At 41.0% G+C, this 23,800-nt stretch overlaps 1 protein-coding gene and 1 long non-coding RNA gene across 2 annotated transcripts; one reads left to right on the top strand and one right to left on the bottom strand.

Annotated features, from left to right (window-relative positions):
* Window positions 1-217: 217 nt before the first annotated feature.
* LOC141985775 (uncharacterized) lies at window positions 218-9,170 on the bottom strand. Its single transcript, XM_074949969.1, has 3 exons — window positions 9,008-9,170; window positions 5,086-5,154; window positions 218-3,707 (listed from the first exon to the last, which is right to left on the bottom strand). Exons 1-3 carry the CDS (start codon window positions 9,122-9,124, stop codon window positions 2,808-2,810), a joined length of 1,086 nt encoding a protein of 361 aa, XP_074806070.1. The 5' UTR covers window positions 9,125-9,170; the 3' UTR covers window positions 218-2,807.
* A 3,931-nt stretch (window positions 9,171-13,101) lies between these two features.
* On the top strand, window positions 13,102-22,652 carry LOC141986256 (uncharacterized). Its single transcript, XR_012639240.1, has 3 exons — window positions 13,102-13,183; window positions 18,044-18,093; window positions 22,576-22,652. It is a non-coding gene; the product is annotated as an uncharacterized LOC141986256 (long non-coding RNA).
* The last annotated feature ends 1,148 nt before the right edge of the window (window positions 22,653-23,800 follow it).

Genomic DNA, 23,800 nt, shown 5'->3' with positions numbered 1-23,800 from the left:
CCGGGCATGTTCATGCCACAGTATATATGAATTTAAACTGTATTTTTCCTTTTCTGTTTTCTTATCTATAAATACATTGTCTTTTTGCTGATGAAACATTTTAGTGAGAAAATTAGGGAGGGAAGTGGGAAAAAAAATACCCAAGAACATGAAGCTTGCTGGATTACTGCTATATGAAACCAAACCATAGTCAATCATTGCTTTCCAAAACCAACCCTGTTAGTTTTCTGGGGAGAGCGGAGGGGTCACGCCTCTCAGAGGTTGCTGCTACTCTGAAACTGGAGTCAGCAACACCCAAAGGGCACCATGCTTTATTTAGTGGCAGCTGATCTCTCCAGTAATCTCAATGTTTGGTGCCTGAACAGTGGCTGAAAATTATTGCCAGCGCTATAAATGGGCTGGTTAGTGTCTGGAATTGATAAGCTTGGCAGAGAAGTGGCCTGGTATTTTTTTAATTGCCAAAGCTTTCGAAAGCTAGATCTAGGGTATCCCATTGGGGACACAGTTTGTATGTAGAGTTTTAATTATTATTTTTGTAGCATGGTGAAAGAAGAATGAATTTTTGTTCTCTGTGTCTCATGGCAGGTGAAGGCAGTGATTGTCATTTTGACAGCCTTAATCCACTGGCTCTGTTATATGGTTGTGTTTCCACACCCAAGAGCTATTCTGAAAGGAAACCGCAATTCCAAAAATAAGAAAAGAAAACAAAAACAAAAACAAACAAGCATTCATGAAAGTGAGAGAGGGTGGTTTGTTTATTATAATCATTTTTTTTTAATATATGCTACGGGTCTTTCACCTTTTTCATGATGGTCTGTACAAATATAGGGGCAGATTGTGAACCCCTTACTCAAATTCATAAGGGGCTGATCCTGAGCTGTTATATATTGTCACAGCCTCATGCATTTTAAGGTTGTGATTATCTAAGTCTGACATCCTACATAGCATAGGCCATAGAATTAAATCCAGTTCAATAATGTAACAAGCAGTTACTCATATGAGTAGTTTCACTGAAGTCCCATGAAAAACTGCTCACCTGTGTGAATAAGACAATCACAATCTCCCCCATCATTTATAGAAATGACTACAGGAAATGAGTTAATTTACCATAATCAAATTAACTTTAATGGACCTGCCAAGGAGTACATGTACAATAGCTGAGTAACCATGTGATCCTGTTCCTTTCACTCTTTTCTTTCCCTCCTGCCTTTTACCTCTGTTGTTTGTTACTGTCACAAATTGTCTGTCAGTCACTGTCTGCCTGATGTCTAATTAGATTGTAAGACTTTTGGGGCAGGGACCACTGGCCTGATTTCCAGAGGTGCTGAGCATCCTCAATTCGCACTGATGTCAGTGGTAGCTGTTTGTAAAGATGCCAGATTGATAGCCTTGGATGTGAGGTTTTCCTGACCTTGTAATGATTTCCGTTTCTTTGTGGGGGTATATCCTGAAGACAGCATCTGTGCACCTAAGTAACTGTCTAGTCAGCAAGAGTCCATTAGAGGAAACCAATTTTACTGGTAATACAACTTCTAAAAAAGAATGTCAAGACAATGTAAGAACACACCTTTCTCCAAGATCTAACTGCCTATACATTTAGTTAAACATCATTTGTAAGACTATCTGTAATAGGACTATGCAGAACGATTATGTTGGAGACCAAACTTCCTCAGCCACCTCAGTAGTACAGTCCCGCCAACATTGCTCCACTAATATGACTCAATTATGACCTATAGGGGCCAACTACAGCAGAGAAAGTTGTGGTCTTTATGCCAACAAGGGTATCACTTAGTGCCACATGTGCTTTCTGTGATGTGATAGACTCAGTAGAGACTGGACTGGTGCTACCAGCTAAATTCACATATTCCGCCAAACCACCCCTTTCTTTCTAATGCACATCACCCTGGGAAGTTACAGTATTACAGTAAATAGATGAGGCTGAAAATAGCTGGAGAGAATGAACAGATTACAGATAACAGTGATACAAGGCAGCAGTAGGAAATGTCTTTGACACAGCATGGTAAACAACAATCTTTCTTGTAGCTCTGATTAAGAAATTACAAATGTGTAAAGAAAATTTGAAATATTAAATTACGCTAAGATTCTGCAGTGCTAGGCTACAAGGCACAGTTACACAATGTCATTGAAACATTCTGGAACGATCTGAATGTGAAACAAATTCATCTCCGAGTGACACCCAAGTCACTGGGGTTGCACAGGTGTCAGTGAAAAGAGAATTTGAACTACAAGCTGCAAATGGGGAAGGCAAATATGCTTGTTCATGCAACATAATATTCTCTTTTATTATGAAAAGCTTTAACACGAATGAAATTATGCAACCACCAAAGCAAATTAAGTAGAGTCCTTTAGAGATCTACAGTACTTATTTGACAGATTTCAGAGTAGCAGCCGTGTTAGTCTGTATTCGCAAAAAGAACAGGAGTACTTGTGGCACCTTAGAGACTAACCAATTTATTTGAGCATAAGCTTTCGTGAGCTACCGCTCACTTCATCAGATGCATTCCTATGAATGTAGCTCACAAAAGCTTATGCTCAAATAAATTGGTTAGTCTCTAAGGTGCCCCTAGTCCTCCTTTTCTTTTGGCGAGTACTTATTTGGGGATACTATTGGAGGGGTGTCTTTTCAGTTGTGGTTGTTTACCATTTACCAATTTAGTTTTAGTTACTTGAATCATTGGAATTATTTTCACTGATACCTGTTTGTAGGCTGTTTGTTGCCTTTTTCTCTGTTTTGCCGGCGAGTGGTATCTGATGCCTTTGGAATGTCACTATTGACTTATTGAACTCTACTGTCTTGTTTCATTGGATTCACTGGAGCTGCTGGATTCACTGGATTCACTGGAATGACTGGAGTCACTTGAGGCGCTGGGGTCGCTGAAGGCACTACTGGCACTATGGCTGACGGAATCATTGGAGGCACTAGTATTCTCGTGACCAGATTTACTCGAACTCTTTGATTCACTGGGCATACTCTTGCACTGTTTTGGAGTGGGTTGCTCAGAGTCACTGTTGCTTTCTTCCTGCTGACTAGAGTTAGAGTCACCACTATCGCCAGCATTACCTGGATCAACCCTTTGCATGCCTTCATCGTTAAAAGAACAGCTGTCAGAATGATGGTGGCTACTATCCATATCCTCATCCTTTCCCCCTACGTTAAAGCCACTGTCAGTGTGGGCTTCTATGACATCTTGTTTGTCAGTGGAGAGCTCTGCATCCTCAGGTGCAAATCCCTCTTCTGCCCATGCTGAACCATAAACGCTGTTTTCCCCTGGCAAATGTTCAGATGGATTCTGTTCACTGGTGTGGTTTGTGTTCACATGTAGGTCTAAATGAGGATGGTTAATTCCTTTCCCTGTGCGGAGCTCAGCATTTTGATCAATGTTTTGTGTTCCCTGGGTATTATCAGGGTCCTCAGGGGCTGGCTGATTATTGGATTTGTCCTTATAAGCCCCCTGGGGATTGTTAATATCAGTTGCAGACACCTCTCCAGTTTGATTGGGTCCTCTTGTATAATTACTGAATTTTGCTCCTTCTGGGTGCCCATTGTTTTCATTCTCGTCATTCTGTTGGTTCCTCCCAGCATTTCCAGAGCCATTGCTTAAGATTTCTTTGTTTGCATTAATGGCATTAACATTGGCAACATTTTCCGCATAGCCACTTCCAAGCAAATTTACACTTCTTTTGATCTGTCAAGAGGACACAATCCAAACTATATTATGTTGCTAAAGCACAATGAAGGAATAGGATATCTTACCTAATGTACTGAAGTACCAGAGCACTAAAGAAAAAATCCACTTAAAAATACAAATTAATTACCATTTCCTCTGTTGGAAATGTAATAGTCACCTGCCAAATTACCAGTGTTTGGTGACAATCTATATCTTCTCTTTAGCCCTGATTCAGCAAGTCCATCCCTGTTCAACAAAATACTGAAACGTCTTTAAATCCAACTGACTTTAATGGGACTTAAGCACACATTTGAGTGTTTTGCAGCATCTTGCTGAACTGGAGCCTGTGTGACTTCAGTTTACTTGCAGTAGCCAGCATTAAGCTATGGGCAAAATGGACTTCTCTTACAGCTGAGCAAAACATCTAATGCTGTTGACAACAATTGAAATAATTTGCAATTTCACTAATACATTAGGCACACTGAAAGCACCAACTATTTATTTTTGCTTCAAATCAAAGTGAAAATAGATTTACAGCGGTGTAGCGGAGATCAGCATCTGGCCTCATAAGCCTGACCCTGTTGTCCTTTTCCAGCTTTCCCTGGGTAAGGACTGCAGGATTGAGTCTCATTTTCTGAGGGCTGAGGAAATGCAGTACAATTTGCACAATACCTAAGACTCTCAAAAGAAATAGTTTAGCTAAAAGGTTATGACACCTGCCCCTTTTAAAAGACAGGTAGAAGACTCGGATATTGTAACAAGGCCAGGTAAGCCTTTGACCAGATTTGTAACACAGTCTCTTCCCTCCAGCAGACTCTACTATTGGCTCCAGGGAAACAGCTTGATTACGGGCTTATGTTTCAAAATTGGAAAGTTAAATTGATGTAGAGTTAGAGATGGGGAAAAGCATCAATTGATTTGCTATGCACATATTTTTGCAAAGAGGCGATGTTAGTAAAACAAAGCATCAAAAGACATTATGAATGCAAATTTTAAATGTGCGCCAGTCAGATAAAAATGAAAAATTCAGATCATTTTAGACTGTCTCTTTGATGCAGTAGGATCAGATCAAGAAAAAAAGTTGCTCCGTTTATATTTTGCAAGCTGCACCAGATTTGTTATGTTATTTAAGAGTATTAGGCAGAATCATAAATAATAATTTCGCTACAGTGTACAAAAGGGAAGCATAATCCAGTCAATTAAGTAATGAATGAATGACCATTTGTCACTAGATCATGAAGTCCTTGTAATCGCCGACTCTCATTGATTTCAGTGGCAGCTATGTTAATATAAGGGCCAATGGAGCACCTGTCATACACAAAGATGCAAATCACTGGATGATACCGGTAACTCTGATAGTGTTTGTTGCTTGCAGGGGCGGGGGGGTCATACTTACTGGAGAAGCAAAGGATATACCTAGAACACTCATAAACAGAAGCAGAGTATTCATGCTTGGAACTACTTCCTGCAAGAAATGGAAAGTATGTTATTTCTTACCAATGCCCATGAATATTTCACAATATAATAGAGCAATAATATTTGATCAGCACAGATGGGCACTTTGTCAACCATGTGTTTTAATAGAGCTGTCTGAATTATTCACTGCTGTAACAGAGTGGCAGAGCTCTCCTTTTCACTCCCCCTATAAGCACATGTTGGGACCTTACAGGGAGAGGCTGACTGAGTCCCGCTGGCTTATTGGACCAGCTGTGGCTTGTTGACGTCGGCCTCTATTTAGTGGAAGTGGTTCTCTTGGTGGAAGATAATGGGACCTAGGACTGAGAGACTGAAGCTAGGCTGAGGTTTATGTTTGTTATTATCAGAATGTTTGGACTAAGTAAAGTGCATTTAGATTCTAATTGGAACAAGGAGGAAGCTCCACATATCTACCCCACTGCCAGTTTGAACTGTCTTCCAATGTGCAGCTTAGGTCTCAGTTATAATGGCTGTGTCTAATTTCAGTTGATGCAGAACAGTGTTTTCTTCATCATGCAGGCTAGTGGCATCTGAAAGTGAGTATTATTATTTTCTGTGGGTTGGGTTCTTTTCCCACTGTTGCTTTCTTCTTTTTGTCTTACTACACCAGGTTTGCACAGGGATGCTGACAAAAGTGGCAAACAATGCCCAACTGGCCTGCCTGCTTTTTTATGAGTTTGGTCTCAGTTTTGAGATCAGGACCAGTCTATACTGGTAAAAAGAAGAAGCGAAGCAGAAGTTTCACTTGTCATCCTGCAGCAATGTTGTCACAGTTACAGGGCTAGCTGCACTTCTGACCCCCTTTCTTTGGTCTCTCTGTCTCAGGTCTCATTCCTTCACCTCTCTCAAGGTGGAATTCGACAGTTCTCCCACTCTTGAATCAGACCAAAAGGTTCCTTATTCTGTGTATTTACTGTGCTTACTCGGCAGGTCTGACTGGGGTCAGTCCTGAAAATCTTCCCTTTAGCAGCTTGTGACCAGCAGTGAATCCAGTAACCCAAAACAGGCTTCTTAAAACAAAGATTCATCTTAACAGTAAGAACAAAGCGTAGCATTAAAGAAATGGATTTTTAAAACAACAAAATGTCTGTTTATGCATGTCAGTTTTACCTGGAGTCCTAGCCAGATCAGTTTTATCCCAGACCCTTAATCTCTGGGGATCTGGCCTATCTGTTCCCTAAAAATAACTACACCAGAAAGAGAAAGAGTCGCTTTTTTTTAATCCATCCAAGTTTCAGTTCTCTCTTCCTAGGCTTCGATTTACAAACCGGTTTGGTGAGCTCCGCAGGTGTTCAAGCCAGGGCATCAAAGTGAATAGCTCTTGTCTTTTCTCTAGTGTTTGTAGAGAAGTGTATATCAGGACCCAGCACCCCACCTCAGCCCATGTGCATTTCCCGACAATCCTGCCATTGGATTAACTCAAACTAGACTGACAGTCTAGGTAAGGTTACACATTACCGTAACCCAGTCAAGATATAGTATTCATAAATTATTACAGGCAGCTCCAAATCTGTCACATATGTAACTTGTAGTTTTCCATGTTTTCCCACAGACCAGTTATATACTTTCAGTCTCAATTATTTTGTTTTCCTTAATCTAAAATAACAATAAAGAGGAACAAAAGTAATGTCTCTGTGGGAGAGAACTGTGTGTGTGTGTGTGAGAGAGAGAGAGAGAGAGAGTGTGATGTCTGAAGAGGCTGCAGCAACTCTGAGATCTAAATGGCTGTTGTCGCTACACACAGACAAAGTTCCTAGAAATTTAAAGGTGCAGTGCACACAAAACAAGGCATCACAGTTACATAGACACATCCACCACATAATTCATAGGTGGAGCTGAAGTATAGTTAAAAATGGACTCTGCATGTGAGGACTGCTATTCTGTTATGTCTTTTTTTTTTTTGTGAGGCATTAGTGGGATTAGTGTGAGAGCTCTGTTTGGCAAGTAGCAGGCTGTTTACAAGAAGTCTCACGCAAATCCTCTTTGTTTCTCATGTACTAGTCTCACTAAGCCTTTTGAGAAGAAAATGCATTTAAAAAAAATATCTTTGGGAAGCACCAGCCTCCTTATGATATGTATAATTCTCCTCTTTAACTACAATGTCTGGGGTCTGTGTGACCTCTCTTACCTTTAATGTTGACAGGATGTTAATCTCACATGAGTTTTACAATCTCAGAAGGACAGCCAGTCTGCCGAATTAACGTATATTGTCAACAGGCTTTATTTGCAGTGGGAGCATCTGGCATCTACTACTGTAATACTATAGTCAACTGATTTTGTTCTCTGTGGATACAGCACTAAGTATACAAATGTAGGCTTCAATTATCAAGACAAGGTCTTAGGCCTTATGTGCCACCTGAGAACAAAAAAGCCGCATCCGTTTGCCGATCTTCGTTTTGTGGCTGGCCAAGCGATTCAGCACTGAAATGGGCCAAACCATAGTCTATATTTTCTCATTAACACAGGGTCCAAGTTGTGGAAAACCACAGGGAGGTAGAAAACTCATAATAATGGAGACTCCTCCCCTCACAGGTATTACTGCCCAATTCAGGAGAAAGAGAAACTTTCCTTATGTGGCTGAAAAAAGTACTCCTTCCTCTAACAAAAGAGCTAAACCAACAACCTATATATCAGATGGTCTTGGCCTGGCTGTCTACGAGATTACCAGGGTTGAGTGAATGTCCTCCTCCACTTGGTAAAGGCCATTATGGCTCTGTGGGTTGCCACTGAGTGAAGGATGATAATGTTAATATCCTACTGTAGGTGCCAATCAAGCCAGCCCTCTCTTATCAGTACTGTTGAGGAATTTATGAAAGGGGTGCTGGGAGCATCTAGAGGAGATCTGAACTGGCCCAGAGGGAGCTGGTTCCAATCACCTTCTGGAAGAAACCAAGGTCAGAATATTTGAGTTGGAAATGTAATTACCTCTGGATCGGATTCTCACTTCAAGTGTCAAAGGACCTGTATCAGTGGTTTGTATGGAGCAGGGGTGTAATTTAGGAAAATCAAGCACCTCTGAATTTTTTTGCACCCAGGGTCATCCAGCTCAAATCATTTCTAAAATGTGTGTCCCTTGTACTGGATGCCCAAATGCTGAAGGGAGAGCCACAGAATCAGATGATGTGGCTAAAGCCTAAAGTAATACAAGCCCACAGAACCCAGCGTTTTCCTGCTCTAACTCTGTGTGGGTGCTGAGGTGAGGGGAAAAATGGAAGAGTCCACAGCCAGCAACTGCTGACCCTGCAGGCTGAGCCTTTAGTGTTTTTAACTCTTGCAGAAGTTAGTGAAAAGAGCATCCTTAAAAATACTCGCCATTGTGGACCAGACTGTGATCAGCCCTTATGTCAGTGCACAGAGGGAACCATGCAAGGGGTCAATCACCTGCTTCCTCTGGGAAGCAAATTAAACAGGGAGGGCTAGGTCATGGCTGCCTTCTCCCCATGCACTGAGCCATTATTGTGGGTAATTCAGACTGCTCAGCCACTATGAAGTCTAAGCAGTCCCAGGAAAGACTGTGCAATCTGAGGTACAATTTGTCAGTGCTCCTCCCACTGTGGTGCGGCTTCACCCTGCCCCCTACACGGGCACTGTGCAGATTGCATAGCTTAACCCTATATGTCTGATGAATGAGCAAAGGGATTGTATCACCAAAAAGAGCTGCTTTCTTCAGTGGCAATATCATTTTAGGTGTGACCATCATACACATATACAAATAACACACTATAAGCTTAAACGAGATTTAAACAAAACATCCTAGATACATTTCTTGGCATTTATATTTCATGAAATCAAAACTGAACTTGAATTTTACCAGAAAACCTGTTTTAAAGCTACCCACATACCTTGTTGGAGCACTGCAGTAAAGGATCTAGCAGAAAGTAACACTGTTTAGGGATATTTTCTAAAGAACTTCTGAAAAAGAATCTGCCAATATTACAGCATTTATGTTCTTTGTGCATCAGCCCCTAGGCATATGAGCCTAACCTGATACCTCGAAGTAATTTAAACTCTGTTCAAGCTTCCAAACAACCAATTGTAACACAGTAACTTAAGTATGTCTTCACAAAGTCTTAAACTAAACCCCACTAATCTCCCACAATAGAATCTGAGATGTATTTACTTGCCCTTTTGTTCTTGAAATTTTTAGGCTACTTTCCAGTTAATTAAAATTTCCATTATAGAAAGACCTATGTGAAATACAAGTTAAGTGTATTTTTTCTTGAAGATATATACACACACACACACACACACACACACATTATTTCCTGGCATTATGATTATGTGACACTTTTTTATCTATATTTTTCTGTGAACTATCCAGGCTTGTAAATGAAAGGTAAAATTTTTCTGACACTCTTAATCCTGCTGAGTTATCTTTTAATCTTCCCCTTAATAGCCACTTTCTGAGTGCTAGTGATGTGATCCTTCCTGCATCTCTGCCTCCTTCATTGTCTCTTTTATTTTCAAAAATCCTCTGAAAACACACCTCCTTTTCCTTATTTATACCTTCTGCTGCTATGTCTAACTTTCTACGTAATTTTGGAATAAAGTTTGTATGAAAGATGCTATGCAAAAAATAGTTTCACTATGTGACTTTATTTTAGTGCAAGCAACCAGCAAGCTGTAACAATTTGGTAAATTTACTGATACATATGTGCCATTTCTTCATACTATAGTGGCACCTTGGGGCCCCAGTCAAGGGTTAGGACCTCACTGCACTAGGCATTGTACAGGAAGAAATTCCTTGTCCCAAACAACTCATAATCTGTATAACCGGATCCAACTGGTGCAAGAAACAAAGAAGGCGGCATGAGTTGGAAGGAGGAAGTAACAATAAGGAGGTACGTGTGTACATGATGATCTATATGATCAAGAGCACATGACGAGATCTCTTGAAGCCAAGGGGATGCATACGGGTTACAGGGATCTCCTGTATGTACGTTATAGTTCACCAAAAAGTGCCATGGGGTGCCTCAAATAAAAGCCAATGTCATTGTAGCAAAACGTATGGACGGATGTGATGCAAGGAGTTATGTATCTATACTGAACATTATGTTCTTTAGGTCTGCAACGAGAGACTGGTCACCAGCAAAAGTGAAAAACTGGTTTTCTGTCAGACAAGAACTGTTTAGCTATCTGGCTGTTTGCAAGTAAGTTAAGTACTGCATGGTGCAAATGGGTCTCCTCTCACCAATCTAAACCGGATGCTACTGAAGGATTGTAAATACGTCAGAGAGAGAGAGAAAGGTAACTGGAAGAAGCAACCTGCATGGGGGGACCCTATCTTGAGGTGCACATCAAAGGTTTGCTCTGTTATATTTGGGGGGGACAAAGCAGGCATCCTGCCATCCTTCACCTAGGAAGTAAACAGAGTGTGTTTGCTTCATGAAAGAAGGGGTCTCAGCCAGGCTTGGCTGGAGACAACTTTGGGTGAGACAACCTCCTGTCTAAAGAAGCTTAACTTGTTAGTTAAGTTTAGTCTCTAGAAAGCGTGGTATGATTTTGTTTTATATGTAACCAATATTCTTACTCACTATCTTTTGATTCTCTGTTCTTTGATAATAAACTTATCCTTGTTTCACTATAAATATAGCTCAGTGCTGTGGCGTTAAGCTAAGTGCTGGTCCTGAGCTGAATATTACAAGCTGGTGTTTGCTGTTCCTTTGGGAACAGTGGGCCTGGTAATTCTGTGAACATCTAGTGGATAAGGGACTGGACACCGAGGACTCGGGGGGTTGGTGTGTGCCTGAGAGCAAGCCCTGTGGAGGTCTAGAGGGACTGCTTGTGCTGCCAGAGGCTGTTGGTGTCAGGGAGTTGATCCACAGCAGGCACAGACAAGACTGCCTCATGCTAAGAGCAACCCTGGGACCTCTCAACGTTGGGTCCTCCTGGGGACTGTCACACTGTGGTTACACTGCATACCTGGTAGCCTCTGCACGCATTGTGAGTGCTTTCAATCTCCCCAGTAATAGGGGTGTCTGGTATAACTGCTCTAACAGGATTTGTGCCGTTGACATCCGTATGGGCAGGATCAGGCCCTTGAAGGGCACAGAATGGATTTTTATCCACATTGGTAAAGGAGGCATACAAAATTGCCCGGATTTTTTTAAATGCTTTTGAGGCAAATATAGTTCACATCCGTGCATTGATTTCAATGTGGGTAGCGTTAGCGTAAAGGAGAGCAGAATATGGGGCGGAATGCTGGCCTCATCGATAAAACTGCCATTGATGTCCATAGGGTGAGAATTTCAGCCTTGGTGTTTTGTTCTGTATTAGGACAGGATTCATTTTAAAATAGAATATTAGGGGGTTTTTAAGGGTTTTATTGACCTGAGTCTAGCTGAAAGATCAAGCTTCCACAGAGGCATTGTCTCCGTATTCCTTACGGGAGTGAAAAACATGTTTGACAATTATTGTAAGAAGCTACGACTTGGGGATGCACAAGGAGAACATATGTCGAGTAAGAATTATTATTTATATTACAGTAATGCCTTCAGGCCTCCAGCTGCTAAGTGTAGTACAGATAGTAAGAGAGAGTCCCTGAGTCTACAATCTAAATAGACAAGACAGACAATGGGTCAGAGAAAGGAAATATTATCCCCGTTTTACTGATGGAGAACAAAGCTCATTAAAGCCAATGGAAAGACACCCATTGACTTCAGTGGACTGTGGATCAGGCTCAGAGAGATTAAGCAACCTGTCCAAGGTCACAAGAAAATCTGTGGCAGAGCCAGAAATGGAACCCAGCTGTTTTGATTCCGAGCCCAGTGCTGTAGGCATAAAACTCTCCTTTCTCCTGTACTTCCAATGTACTGTTTTAATAGTGTCACATTTCTGACTAAACTGCATTTTGATTTACACAACCCAGATTTTCTGAACAGACAAGGAGACTGGCTTATGCCATTTTCCTGGTAAATTTATCCCTGGTGCCTAGTTCAGACATAAAATTGCTAAGCTGACATTAACCTTGGAAAAAATAGTTTTGCACATTATGCATATACATGTACACATATAATGAGCACCCTAAAATTAAAGTAGTGATTATGCTATTGAAAAATGAAGGTTTGGAAAGAATTCAGGCCATAATAAAATTAACGAGTGCTTTCCAGACAGAGGCAGAGCAGGGTTTCAAATGGGAGAGGATTGTTGTCACCATTCAGTTATAAACTTTGCTTGTTTGTAGAGATTTAATCACTTATGCTAAAAAAACCTGTGGTTCTCTTCTACCTTGTATTTTAGGGTGTCACAGTATAATAATATGGATGGCCAATCACTTAGTAACTCTGCTGTTATGAAAATAAGTGTGGAAAGCAGGAAATTTACCGTACATTCTCTGCAAGTTTATGTTTTAAAACTGCAAAGAACAAAATTCACTCACAGATTAAACCCGCTGCCGGTTTGCATCAGGCATAAATTTGGCCCAGTAATCGTCATTATACTTAGTGTTGGGGAAATTCATTCTTGTACAAAGAATAATCACAAGGTCTATGCATCACTGAGTGGAATGTAGGCCTGGTGTTGGATTAAAGCACGTAAGCCAAAATTTTCAAAAATAAGGAGCCTAAAGATAGACTCCTACATCCATATTTGGGTATCTAAGTGTGGGATTTTTCCAAAGCACCCAACTGACTTAAGAAAAAAGGATTTTTAATTTGTTTTTTGAAATGTTGATTTTTTTGTTTGTTTTTCATAAAATGTTTGTCTTTAAGGTTTTTTTTTTCTTCTCAATTTGTTTGTTTGTTTTTGTTTTAGAGAAGGGAGAAAGCCAAGAACTCCACACACACACACACACAAAACAACCCCAAACACTTATTGAAACATTTTTAAAATAAATAGTCTGGGTTTTGAAAATAATTTTGTTACTGTCAAACAAACAAAAAATCTCGGAAGGAAACTAAAATTTTCTATAAGAATTTTCATTTCTTTCAGAAAGGTCTTTTTGGTCAAAAAAAAAAGGTTTTTATGAGGCAGCCCAAGGCAAACCTACATTTCTGAGTGCACAGCTGTCAGTTGCTCACGTAAGTACCACTTTTAATGTGCAGTTCTTCATTTGTACAAGCAAATTCAGGATTTGCTAGTGCAACTGATGTACGTACAAAGTTTACAGGGGAATGTTAGATGCCACCCTTTGAATATTTGACTGTATCTTGCAGGCTACATGAAGGGGTCTTTGGAAATACGGGAAATAATAAGTCTGTTGTTTTTCAAATAATCAGTTCTGTTGACTTTTTATTTGGGACATAGTGCAACTGTTTCTCTACTATGAGGAAAACAGAGATGTATTTAAAGTTAAGTAAGAACCAGACCTCTCGGATGAAAAGCAGGCCTCTTTTACCTGAAGTCAGAAAAGGTCCAGCGAGGTGTAAAATGCTTACTGCAATGGGACCCTTTGACTATGTCACTGTCTATGACTATACTCAAGTGACTTTTGTTCAGCGGTTCGTTGATTATATTCTATTATAGTCAATGCCTATGTTAAGAAGTCATAACTTATCTGCTTCAGCAAAGAAAATGCATTTAGTCTACGTAGTATTTTGCAGAGCAAGGCAAAAAAAAAAGTCCCTCCTATTCTTAACATCTCTTCTCAAACCCCCCCACCCCCCCGCAAGCACTTAGCAGAAACAAATACTAGACCACACACATGTCTGGGGGTGCACAGTTTTAGAAAGCAGGAAGACAGCATCGGCAGTGTGATAAAAGATGACAGGGCTCAGTACTGTGTTTCCTGGGCTCTTACAGGATACTTACACACACACACAACTTGGTAGGGGGATTACACTGTGTTACGCAAATAAACATAAATCAATGAAATGCACAGGATAAGCTCTTCGGGTTTGCAACCTCTCATTACTTTTTAGCTTAAAGGCACACTCACAAGTTAAAAATCCTGGAGCCTGATTCTCCTTGCGCTGACTCCATTTTTACACCAGTAGGATTTTGTTGATTTCCGTGGAGTCACTCCTGATTTATACCAGTGTAAATGTGCAAAGAATCAGTGGTGATGAGCTCAATAGAGATGCCTAAAATAAATCAGTGGTTGCATGCAGTGTTGTCGTAGCTGTGTTGGCCCCAGGATATGAGAGAGACAAGGTAGGCGAGGTTATCTTTTTTTAGTGGACCAACTTCTGTAAGTGAAAGCTTGTCCCTTCCACCAACAGAAGATGGTCCAATGCAAGATATTACCTCAGCTACCTTGTCTCGCTAAAATAAATCAATATTTTTTAAAAAACAAATGTATTTACCTTTGTTATTAATAAAGCAGATAGTAAATTAAAATGGCACCTCTCATGCTATTGGGTCTCCCCCCTCAGCTTAGGCAGTGAAAATAAACTAGTCAGTTTCACCTCTATTTCTGGTCAGGTTTCACTTTCTGGCTGTCATAGGTTTGCACAGTGCTGTAATGATTGAGTTGCAAACATGTCAAAGGAGTGGTTATTTGTTTAAAGTAGCTTTCCCCATTAGAACTGACAAAAAAGTAATGGAAATATTTCTCTTGGTTTAAGCTTTTGTAAACTCTTGTTTTTTTAAAACCAACCTCGACCAGCGTCCCTTTAAATTCCCAGATACTATTTCTGGCTAAATCACTGTATTCAGTTATATTTACCAAAATAAAAACCCACATGAAAACTCAGAAAAATATTGAAAAATATATATGTATCCTGCATTCTGGCCTCAAGCATCAGGTACTATGTTTGATAGATAAATTAATAACAAAATTAGTCCTGAAACTTAACGGACAAACACAAACTTTTAACAAAAATAGAGCTGTCTGCAAATATTTCAAGCTGTTTTTCCCATATGTCAAATACTGTGGGAACAGATGTCCCACCAATATTCGCTCAAGGGTGTGGATGTGGTGGCTTAGAGGAAATAACACCACGAAAACAAATCGATGGCCTCCCTCTAAAATTATTTATGACCATTGAAGTGGTTTGTGATGAAGAACTTGATGCTATTGTTGCCTATTTAACATCTTTAAATCTGTTAACATTACATCCTCGTGACATAAGGGAATGGTAAAGAACTGAGTCCTTACTAATATGAGGGTAATTGCTGATGATAGGGTAGGGAAGTTAGTTGTCTTTACAACTTTTACAAGTGTCTTTACAACTTTTACAAGTGTCTGCACTTCTACATACCTAACAGCATAGAATACTGTTTAGGAAAGCATTCCTAAAAGCAATGCCACTACACTGAGGTTAAAGGGACAGAAATCCACATTCACCAGTGGACAACTAGTGACCACTCTCCTATCGTGATGATCTGTGACTCATTAAGCAAAATCTCCAGTAATTGTTAGCCCCAGAAGCCAAACCTTGCAGAGTCCATTCGCAGCAGTTGGCAGCAAATCAGTCCCTGCAGATTCCCAGCCACCACACACTAGGGATTATGGGGCAGGTTTTCAGGAGTTCAGCACCCAGAGCTCACATTGTGACACTTACGGCCAGATTTACAGAAGAACTCAGTCTCCCAATGTGCTGAGCTCATTTGGAAAATCTGCCCACTTGCTCCACTTCCTAAGTGGGTGCTGAGCTTTTTTGAAAAATCTAGCCCTGATTGTGAGTGCCAACCCGATGGAGCTTCATTTCCCCAGGACGTGGTGCTGCAATCTGCAGTCAGCTCATCTTCCTTTGTCTGTCTCAGAAACTGGACTGAGCTTTAAGGAGTGGGTGGGAATAGAGCAGAGCTGGATCAAGCTGACCCCCAAGTTTCATACTTTGCAGCTTCTCATCTGACCCCTGTTGAATCAAAAGTTGCAAAGGCACAATCTGCCACTTCCGAACAGGAAAGACAGCCACTGTTTCAACCCCTCCATTTAATTAAAAATATGCTGCTATCAAAAACAGCAGGCAGAAAAAAACCAACCCACTTAGGCAGTGCAAAGGCACAGAGGGTATGTCTGCGCTGTGATAGAACACCTGCAGCTGGCCTGGGTCAGCTGCCTTGGGCTCGTGAAGCTCAGGCTGAGAGGCTATAAAATTGCATTGTCGGCATTAGGGCTCAGGCTCCGTGTCCCAGAGCCCAGGCTCCAGCCCAAGCTTAAATGTTTACTCTGCAATTTTCTAGCTTTGCAGCCTGAGCCCCGCAAGCCCAAGTCAGCTAACACAGGCCAGCCGCAGGTATCTCATTGCAGGGTAGACATACCCTTAGTGGCCACAGCATGACAGAGCTGCACTACACTCATACAATTGTGTCTTCATTTAGGGCCATTTTCTGCCATTGATTATTCCTTTTTTGCTTAATGCAGAACTCCCACTGACATCAGTGGAAGTTGTTGTCTGCCTGGCCTGATCAGAGAGACAGTCCTGAGAATGAAATAGAAAATACATATTGCGAAGGAAATGCCTGAAATGTGTTATGAATATTATACACTCCATCTGACTGATTGTTATTGTGGTGTTGGCTATAGGGCTCGAAAGGCTTAATTCCAACAGCAGCTGCTTATAGGCAGGAAAGCAGATGGTCACTTCAGATCATTCCATTTACCGATACTTAAAAAAGACAATGCAGGTGTCATTCCCTTTGAAGTTTGCCTCTGACCACACTGAGTTCAGCACCTGGACTTGGGGAGGGGGAAGCTCTGGAAACTAAAACTTTAGGGTGGACAAAACTGAGCCCCAAAAAGCACTGTGGGGGAGAGAGAGAAGCAAAAACTGCTGCAAAGCAGGCCAAATTCCACTTCCCAGAGGTGGGGGTATCCAACGCCTACCTAAACTTTAGTTAAGACAAATATGCATGTAGACTGTTTATTGTGTTAAAAGCCCTTTTTGTTGTTATACTGGGATTCTGCTATTAAGATTAAACAATACTTTGTTTTGAAAAGGCTGGTTTGAGTTGCTTTATTCACCACTGGTCAAAGCTCCCAAAGAGAAGACTTGCAGATGCCAAAGCCAGTCAGGCCTGCTGAGTAATCACGATTGGTACAGAGGTAGCCCAGGACCCAGTCTAAGAGTGGGAAAATTCCACCTTGAGGGAAGATGCAGGGCCTGTCGCTCTGAAGAGCAGAGAGAGAGGTCAAAAGTGCAGCTAGCCATATCACTTCATTTATTAGAGAGCTTTATTAGCACTTATTTGTGATTTGTGCTTAAAGGGCCTGATTCAGTAAAGCACTGAAGTCCATGCTTAATGTAACGACAAGTGAGCAGGTGGGCTTCAGCTGCAGTTTTTCTGAGGGGAAGAACAGGGGGCTGCCTATTTTGGGCTTGATCCTGCAATCTTTACTTGGGTGAATAGTCCTACTGGAAACAATGGGGCTTTTTCTGTGGGCAAAGCTTACTCACGTGTTGTGTTGCCAACTCTCTCAACTTTATCTTGAGTCTTGCAATGCTTGGTGTTTTTCTTGAAGCCCCAACTGCTTGAATCAGGAGATTACATCAGTATGAGACTCTCAGCTTTCATTTAAAATGAAAAAAGTATGGTAGTAGTAGTTTCTACTCCCCCATAACTGAGGCGAAAAGCTTGAAAACATGAAGTGAGTTCACCTTAAAAGCTCAGTAACAAGAAAGCAAAGTGAAAGAACCTCAGATTTTCTTTTAAAAAATCATGATTTTTAAGCCATTCTTATTTTTGAACTTTTTGGGTTGCCTAAAGTGTGTGCAAGTCATGGATAGAGAATGAGGCTCTTGGTGAATATCTGGCAAGGGTTAGAGAGATTAGCAGAGCAACGAAGGAGGAAGATCTCTTTGTGTTTCATTTACAGCCTGGTCAGAAGTCTGCTCTTTTAGCAATATTAAAATAGATTTTAATAACACTAAAATAAATAGCAACTTTGGAAGAGCTTATTACACCTTCTTATAGTGGAGAGAAAAGAAGGTAGAGGGTGAAATAGTCTTGAATATTTCCTATATAAATAACTTCATTTTACTTTTTATTTACAGGGTGGGGAAATGGTCCATGAACATAGACTGAGGAGCATCATGTGACAATGGTAAGAAATCATAAAAAGAGTCACTTTCTTCCAATACTGTACAAGCAGCTTTATTATAATAAGGAGAAGAGTGTTGCTCATGAAGGTCCTGTATCTTTTGCTGCTTCACTGTGGAGCTTCTGCCTAGATCTCTTTTTCAGGCCCTCCTGCCTGACTTCTTGCTGAAGATTTAAAGGCACAGTCAACATAACCTCACAAGGTGTAATAGGGAGAGTTCCTTAAAAAAAATTGAAATAAAGTTGTTGGTTTTTTTTAACTGCATTCCTGTGGTATTCCGAAAATATAGCTCTGAGTTACAGAAAATAAGAGAAAGTGACCATGTTTTTAAAAATAAAAAAAGTTCAAAAACCCTTTTCCTATTTTTATGATGACCACAAGCCTGTGCTATTATATAAGAAAAAAAACAGAGCCCCCAGTGGGGGAATGGGGCGTATGTGACAGTCTCGGTGTGTGCTAAATCAGTTAGAAAGTTACTCATCCCCATTTAATTTTATCTGGCCACATTCCTGGCTCCTAAAAATACAGTTCCCAGTTATGGTGGGGAGGGAGAAAGGTGACCAAGCGCTCAGTTTGAAAACTGGCATTTTGATTTGACCACAGTATTGTGGTACTTGGACCATATTTAGAACCCAGTGCACCAGAAAGGAGGGGAAAGTTTCCGGAGCTGCTTAGTGCTCTCCATTTCAGATGTAATCTGGAAAAAAAAAGTAAGACTGTCAGATGAGAGGCAAAGACACAGGTGGGAAAGCTGGTTACTGTGCGCCCTGCCATTTTGGTGTGGCTTCATTACTGTGGTATAGTCACCTCAGAGAGTCGCTGCATCTCCTGCTCCAGTCCCTGAGATCAATATGCCACAGTAATAATGGTATTTAGCTCTTGGGGGGGAAAGAAAATCTTAGAGCAGGGTCCAATCCTGTTCCCATTGCAGTCCATGGAGCTTTTGTTATTGACCCTGTGTTGGTTATCCTGGATGGATTAAATTAATGGGTTCGTGATATCCATTAATAAAAAGGCTGGTCAAAAAAATTCAAAATTATTCAGTGGAAAAAAAGTGATGCACTCTTTTTTCACAAAACCAGCATCCTACATTCTGACCAGCTATAGAGCTGGTGGAACATTTTTTCATTTCCACACAAAAAAAGACCAAATTTTCTCAAAAAATGTTCCCATTATTCAGCTATCTGAAGTAAAAAATGTATAGTTTAATGGAATCACTGAAGTCTATCAAATTTCTGAAATGCTTTAACTATCTTGCCAAACTTGTTGTTTTCTGTCATCTTGATCATTACACAGTTACTTCCTCTTTGACTGAAACCTGCATCTGAAAATTGGTGCAAACCAAAGGGTTAATCTTTGATTCTTCTTCAGAGAAGAAGAAATGACATAGAATTGTGGTGGGCCATTTGCTTTGAAAGAGGTGGTGGCAGAGCTATTTTAATATTCCCAAATCTGAATATACTGTGGAGCAATTAAGCCCCCAGTCCCACACCGGGATCCAACTGGACGGTTGAGTTTAATTATTCTGCACAGCACAGGTGTTTGCCCAGAGAGGTCTGATTTGATTACGAGAGTGTGGCATATATTTGCTATCTGTAAATAAGGGGCCAAATCCTCGTTCAAGCAAACCATCCACTGCAGGTCCTGGTGGTGGTAAAGGGTGTAACCTGAAGAAAGACTAGTCAGGACTATAGGATTTGACCTACAGGACTTGAGTCTCCTCTCCCACTGGTGCAAATGAGCAGTAACTTTGTGGAAACCAATGGCGTTACACCAGTGTATACACCAGGCCCAAAAGATGGAAACTCCTTTAGATTTTGGGAGCAGTAGGAGAGAAATGACCTTTTCATCAAATTGCATGATCTCATTTGTAAAGCACATGGCTGAGCTGTTCTGCTAGCTTTGGGCTTGCAGGCAAGGTATACAACTCTCCTTTACCTCAGTCCTCTGGGATCGAGGTATCAGGGAGGTGTGAGGGTATAAAGAGTCCAGACCGACGTTTTATCCTTAGTGCCCCACAGTATCCAAATGTGTTTCTGTTCCCAAGATCCCTGGGACAGGTGTCATACAAAGCATACTTCTTATATCCCTTTGTAAACGTTCTTTTTTATTTTTTTTTCACATTAATAGTTATAACTTGTCACATGACTATTGACACAGCGTGATCTGACTGGCTGCCACAGCCCTTTGCCAATGTCAAAGGATGTAACTTTTTTTCAAATACAGTGCATGTCTTCACGAAGGACTTTTGTACTGGATTCTGCAAGCACTTACTGCCAGGTATGGACTACTTGGAGTAGTGCTGACTAGTCTGAGTAGTTCCACTGAAGTCACAAGTAGCTTTTAAGCAAGGAAATAAAAAGTAAACTGCAGTGGGACACTCCTAGCAATTAGTGCTATGCTAAGTAGTAATAAGGCTGGTAATAATAATAGCTTTTAAATATAATTTTTCATCAGTATATCTCAAAGCGCTTTCCTAAGAAGGTGAGTATCATTATCCCTATGTTACAGATGCAGCATTGTCCCCTTGGTTATCAAAAAAGAACAGTAGCACAGTGAGGTGTGTATTTTGCTACCATCCTGTAATCTTCTTAACAAAATCTTTAACAAATCTTTCCAACAATCATGGTAGGGTTCTTTTCAGCATTCCTTCAGTAGTTTTGCAAAAATGGCTATTCTCCTTCTTCTTCTCATTCTTCTGGATGAAAGCATGTTGGTTTCATGAAATTGCTCACAAATTCATGAAGTGTGAAGGTTTCAAAAAGACAGCAGCACTTCAGTGGTTTTTTTGAACTGTCTTTTTATGTCATGCATGAAACAGATAATGTTGTTCTCAGAATTTAGGTGGATATGGATGAAAAAGAAGCATGACTTTAGCACAGTTCTCATTGTTAGGTATTCAGCATAGGCTCTGCTATCTTCAGTTGAAGGCTGCAGATCCTCAAAGCTGTATACTCGTGTATAAAAACAGATTGCAAGACATTGTGGAAATCCAAATAAAGCAGCAGTTCAGAGTTACATTAATGCTCTTTCAACAGTGTCTTGAAATAATTTATGGTGTACTTACCACTTTTCTTATTCAAAGCAATGTGCAAACAATCTAGTTTTCCCATTGTACCCTGGAGAGGCAAATATTATCCCTGTTTTAGAGATGGGGAGGTTTGCCATTATTATCCCCATTTTAGATGGGAGACTGAGATTTAGGGCTTGATTCTGTTGTCACACTGATATAACTCCACTCACTTCAGTGGGAATTATTCCCTATGTACAAGTGTATAAATGAGAACAGAGTCAACTCCGGAGATTTTGTTTCATTTGCTTGGAGACACTATGCCCTAAAGGCAAAGGACTGGGAGTCAAGAGACTTGGTGTGAAACTCCCTCTGACTTGAACAGAACCAGGATTCCACCCCAGGTTCTAGTCATGGTTCTGTTCTGAAACTAAATTGCTATGTGACTGTAGGCACGACACTTAGCCTCTCTGGTTCTCATTTTCTCCATGTATAAAATGAAGAAATTCTGTTTATCTATTTCCAAGGGCCATTGTAAGTCCTAGATAAATGATATTTGTAAGTGTTCTGTCCACTAAATCTCATTCTACCTTAGAGTTTTATACTGTCACCCATTACTGTATTAGCTGGGCTCCTTGGAGGAATAGAGGGAAAAGATGAGGCAGAGGACAGAAACTTACTACTTTTTCCTCAAACATCCAAGAATCCAGATACTTTGGGCCCGATTTTGAGGTCCAGTTCATGAGTGCTGAGTGGTAGTTATGTATGTGTGTGTTTGAAACAGTAGTTTTAAGCAACTTTCGCAATCCCCCAGTCGTATGGTTGCTTTGTGTCAGGTTGGGCTTTTTAATTAGGAAACTGAATAGGTCCTGCATACCCTGTTGCTGATTTAGAATTCCTGGGAAGTTAGACTCATTTCTTTATTAAAGAAATTATTGCATACATTTGGGAGGAATTCAGAATCTGATTCCTATGCCATTCCTTTCATTGTATTATTTTGCCTAGGCTTGTTGGAGGTGTTTACACAGTAGGCCTATAAACTCAATTCAGTGTGCTAGCTGGGGCTGCATCATTTGATCTGAACAGCAGTGCCACTTGCTGGGTATCTGAGAAATCACAATGCAACTTCCTACACTGACATATTTCTAAATAACAATGCTAAAAAATGGGCTGAATTAAATGGTTTCACCAAATCAGTATTTTTTCACTTTTCAAGGTTTCTAAACATTTTGTGGCTTTTAATACAGTTACACAGCCTGTATCATGAGCTAGATGCTTAATTACTTTCCACCACTTATCTATGAGTCTCTTTTGATTAGTTCATAAATAAAAAGGCAGATCCTCTAAAACCAGAAGGTCAATTAAGAGCTTTTTCAGTGCTCGAGAGAGTATTTGAGTTCACAAATTAAGTATCGTTTTTCTTGCTATAAATAGTTAAAATTTAATTAACTTCCTTCTGGGTCTTTAATTTGTAGATCTATTCCAGCTCCCCGCAGACATATCACTGGCTCCAGAGGAATTTAAATGCAATTGCATCAGCAGGCATCTGTGTAAGTACATCTCTCCACTAATAATTCCACATTGCCAAAACATGAGTAAGTCAAGGTCTGTCTACTGTCTATCTAATACAAACCGCTAATGTTATGTATTTTTTTTATATAAAGAAGAACAAACAAACAGTCTGTATGCTAGGTAAAACAGCTAGGGCTAGAGTCACGAAGAAAGTTAGGCATGGTGACGTTCAATATCCCCATGATGCCTAACTTTTAGGAGCCTGGAAAATCATTGTGACTCACAGAGCCTGGGCTCCCTATACAATGAACTGGAAGAGATTGGTGCCTCAGAATGGGATACACAAAAGCCAGCACACTAAGCAGTTCCTATCCTACGGTAGCCAATGGGATGTGTGTTAAGGCCCACCTCTCCCTTGGAGATCGGCACGTAAGGCCATAGAGGCACCTTCCTGTGCTTGGCCGTCTCAGCTGCAATCCTTCCCTTTTGTGGGGCAGGGAAAGAGGACCACCTCCCTTGTAACTTTTACTAGTGGCTAGGCTACTCACATGAGATGGGTTCAAGTGCCTGAGGGGAGAAGGGTTTGAACAGGGAACTAGCCCCCCTCAGGTGAGTGCTCTAACCGCTGGGCTATGGGATGTTCCGAGGGGAGGTGGCCCTCAGTCTCTCCTGGGGAAACTGTTCCACTGTGAATCACTAAGGAAAAAAATCATTGGACCATAGAGAAAGCAGCCATGGGAATGACTGTGTATAGCCTGGTGCTTAGAGCACTCACTTGGGAGGTAGGAGACGGAGCAGCCAGTCCCCCTGCGCCAATGTATTTTTAAAATGATATACCCACAGTGGAACAGCTTTAACAGGAGAGACTGAGGGAACATCATTGCAGAATATCCCAGCACCCAGGGATTACGGCGCTCACCCAGATCCCAGTTCAAATCCCTTTCCCCCTCAGGCAGAGAAGAATCTGAATGAGAGGGAGGGCCCCTCCTATCCCCGGTGAGCACCCTCACCTCTGGGCTAAAAGTTATGAGGGAGGTCCACTGCCTCCCTTCCTCCTCTTCTCCTGGCTGTTTTGTGTAAGATCGCCCATAGGGGCCCAATCTGGTAGGTGAGCTTTGAGCACACTTACTAGACTCGGCCTGCAGGCAAGTTAGGCAGAGGAACATGCATCTTCCCCCGGTTCGTGCA

This window comes from Natator depressus, chromosome 4 (assembly GCF_965152275.1).
Source record: "Natator depressus isolate rNatDep1 chromosome 4, rNatDep2.hap1, whole genome shotgun sequence".
Taxonomy (NCBI): domain Eukaryota; kingdom Metazoa; phylum Chordata; order Testudines; family Cheloniidae; genus Natator; species Natator depressus.
This window is presented reverse-complemented; position numbering and strand designations above follow the sequence as displayed.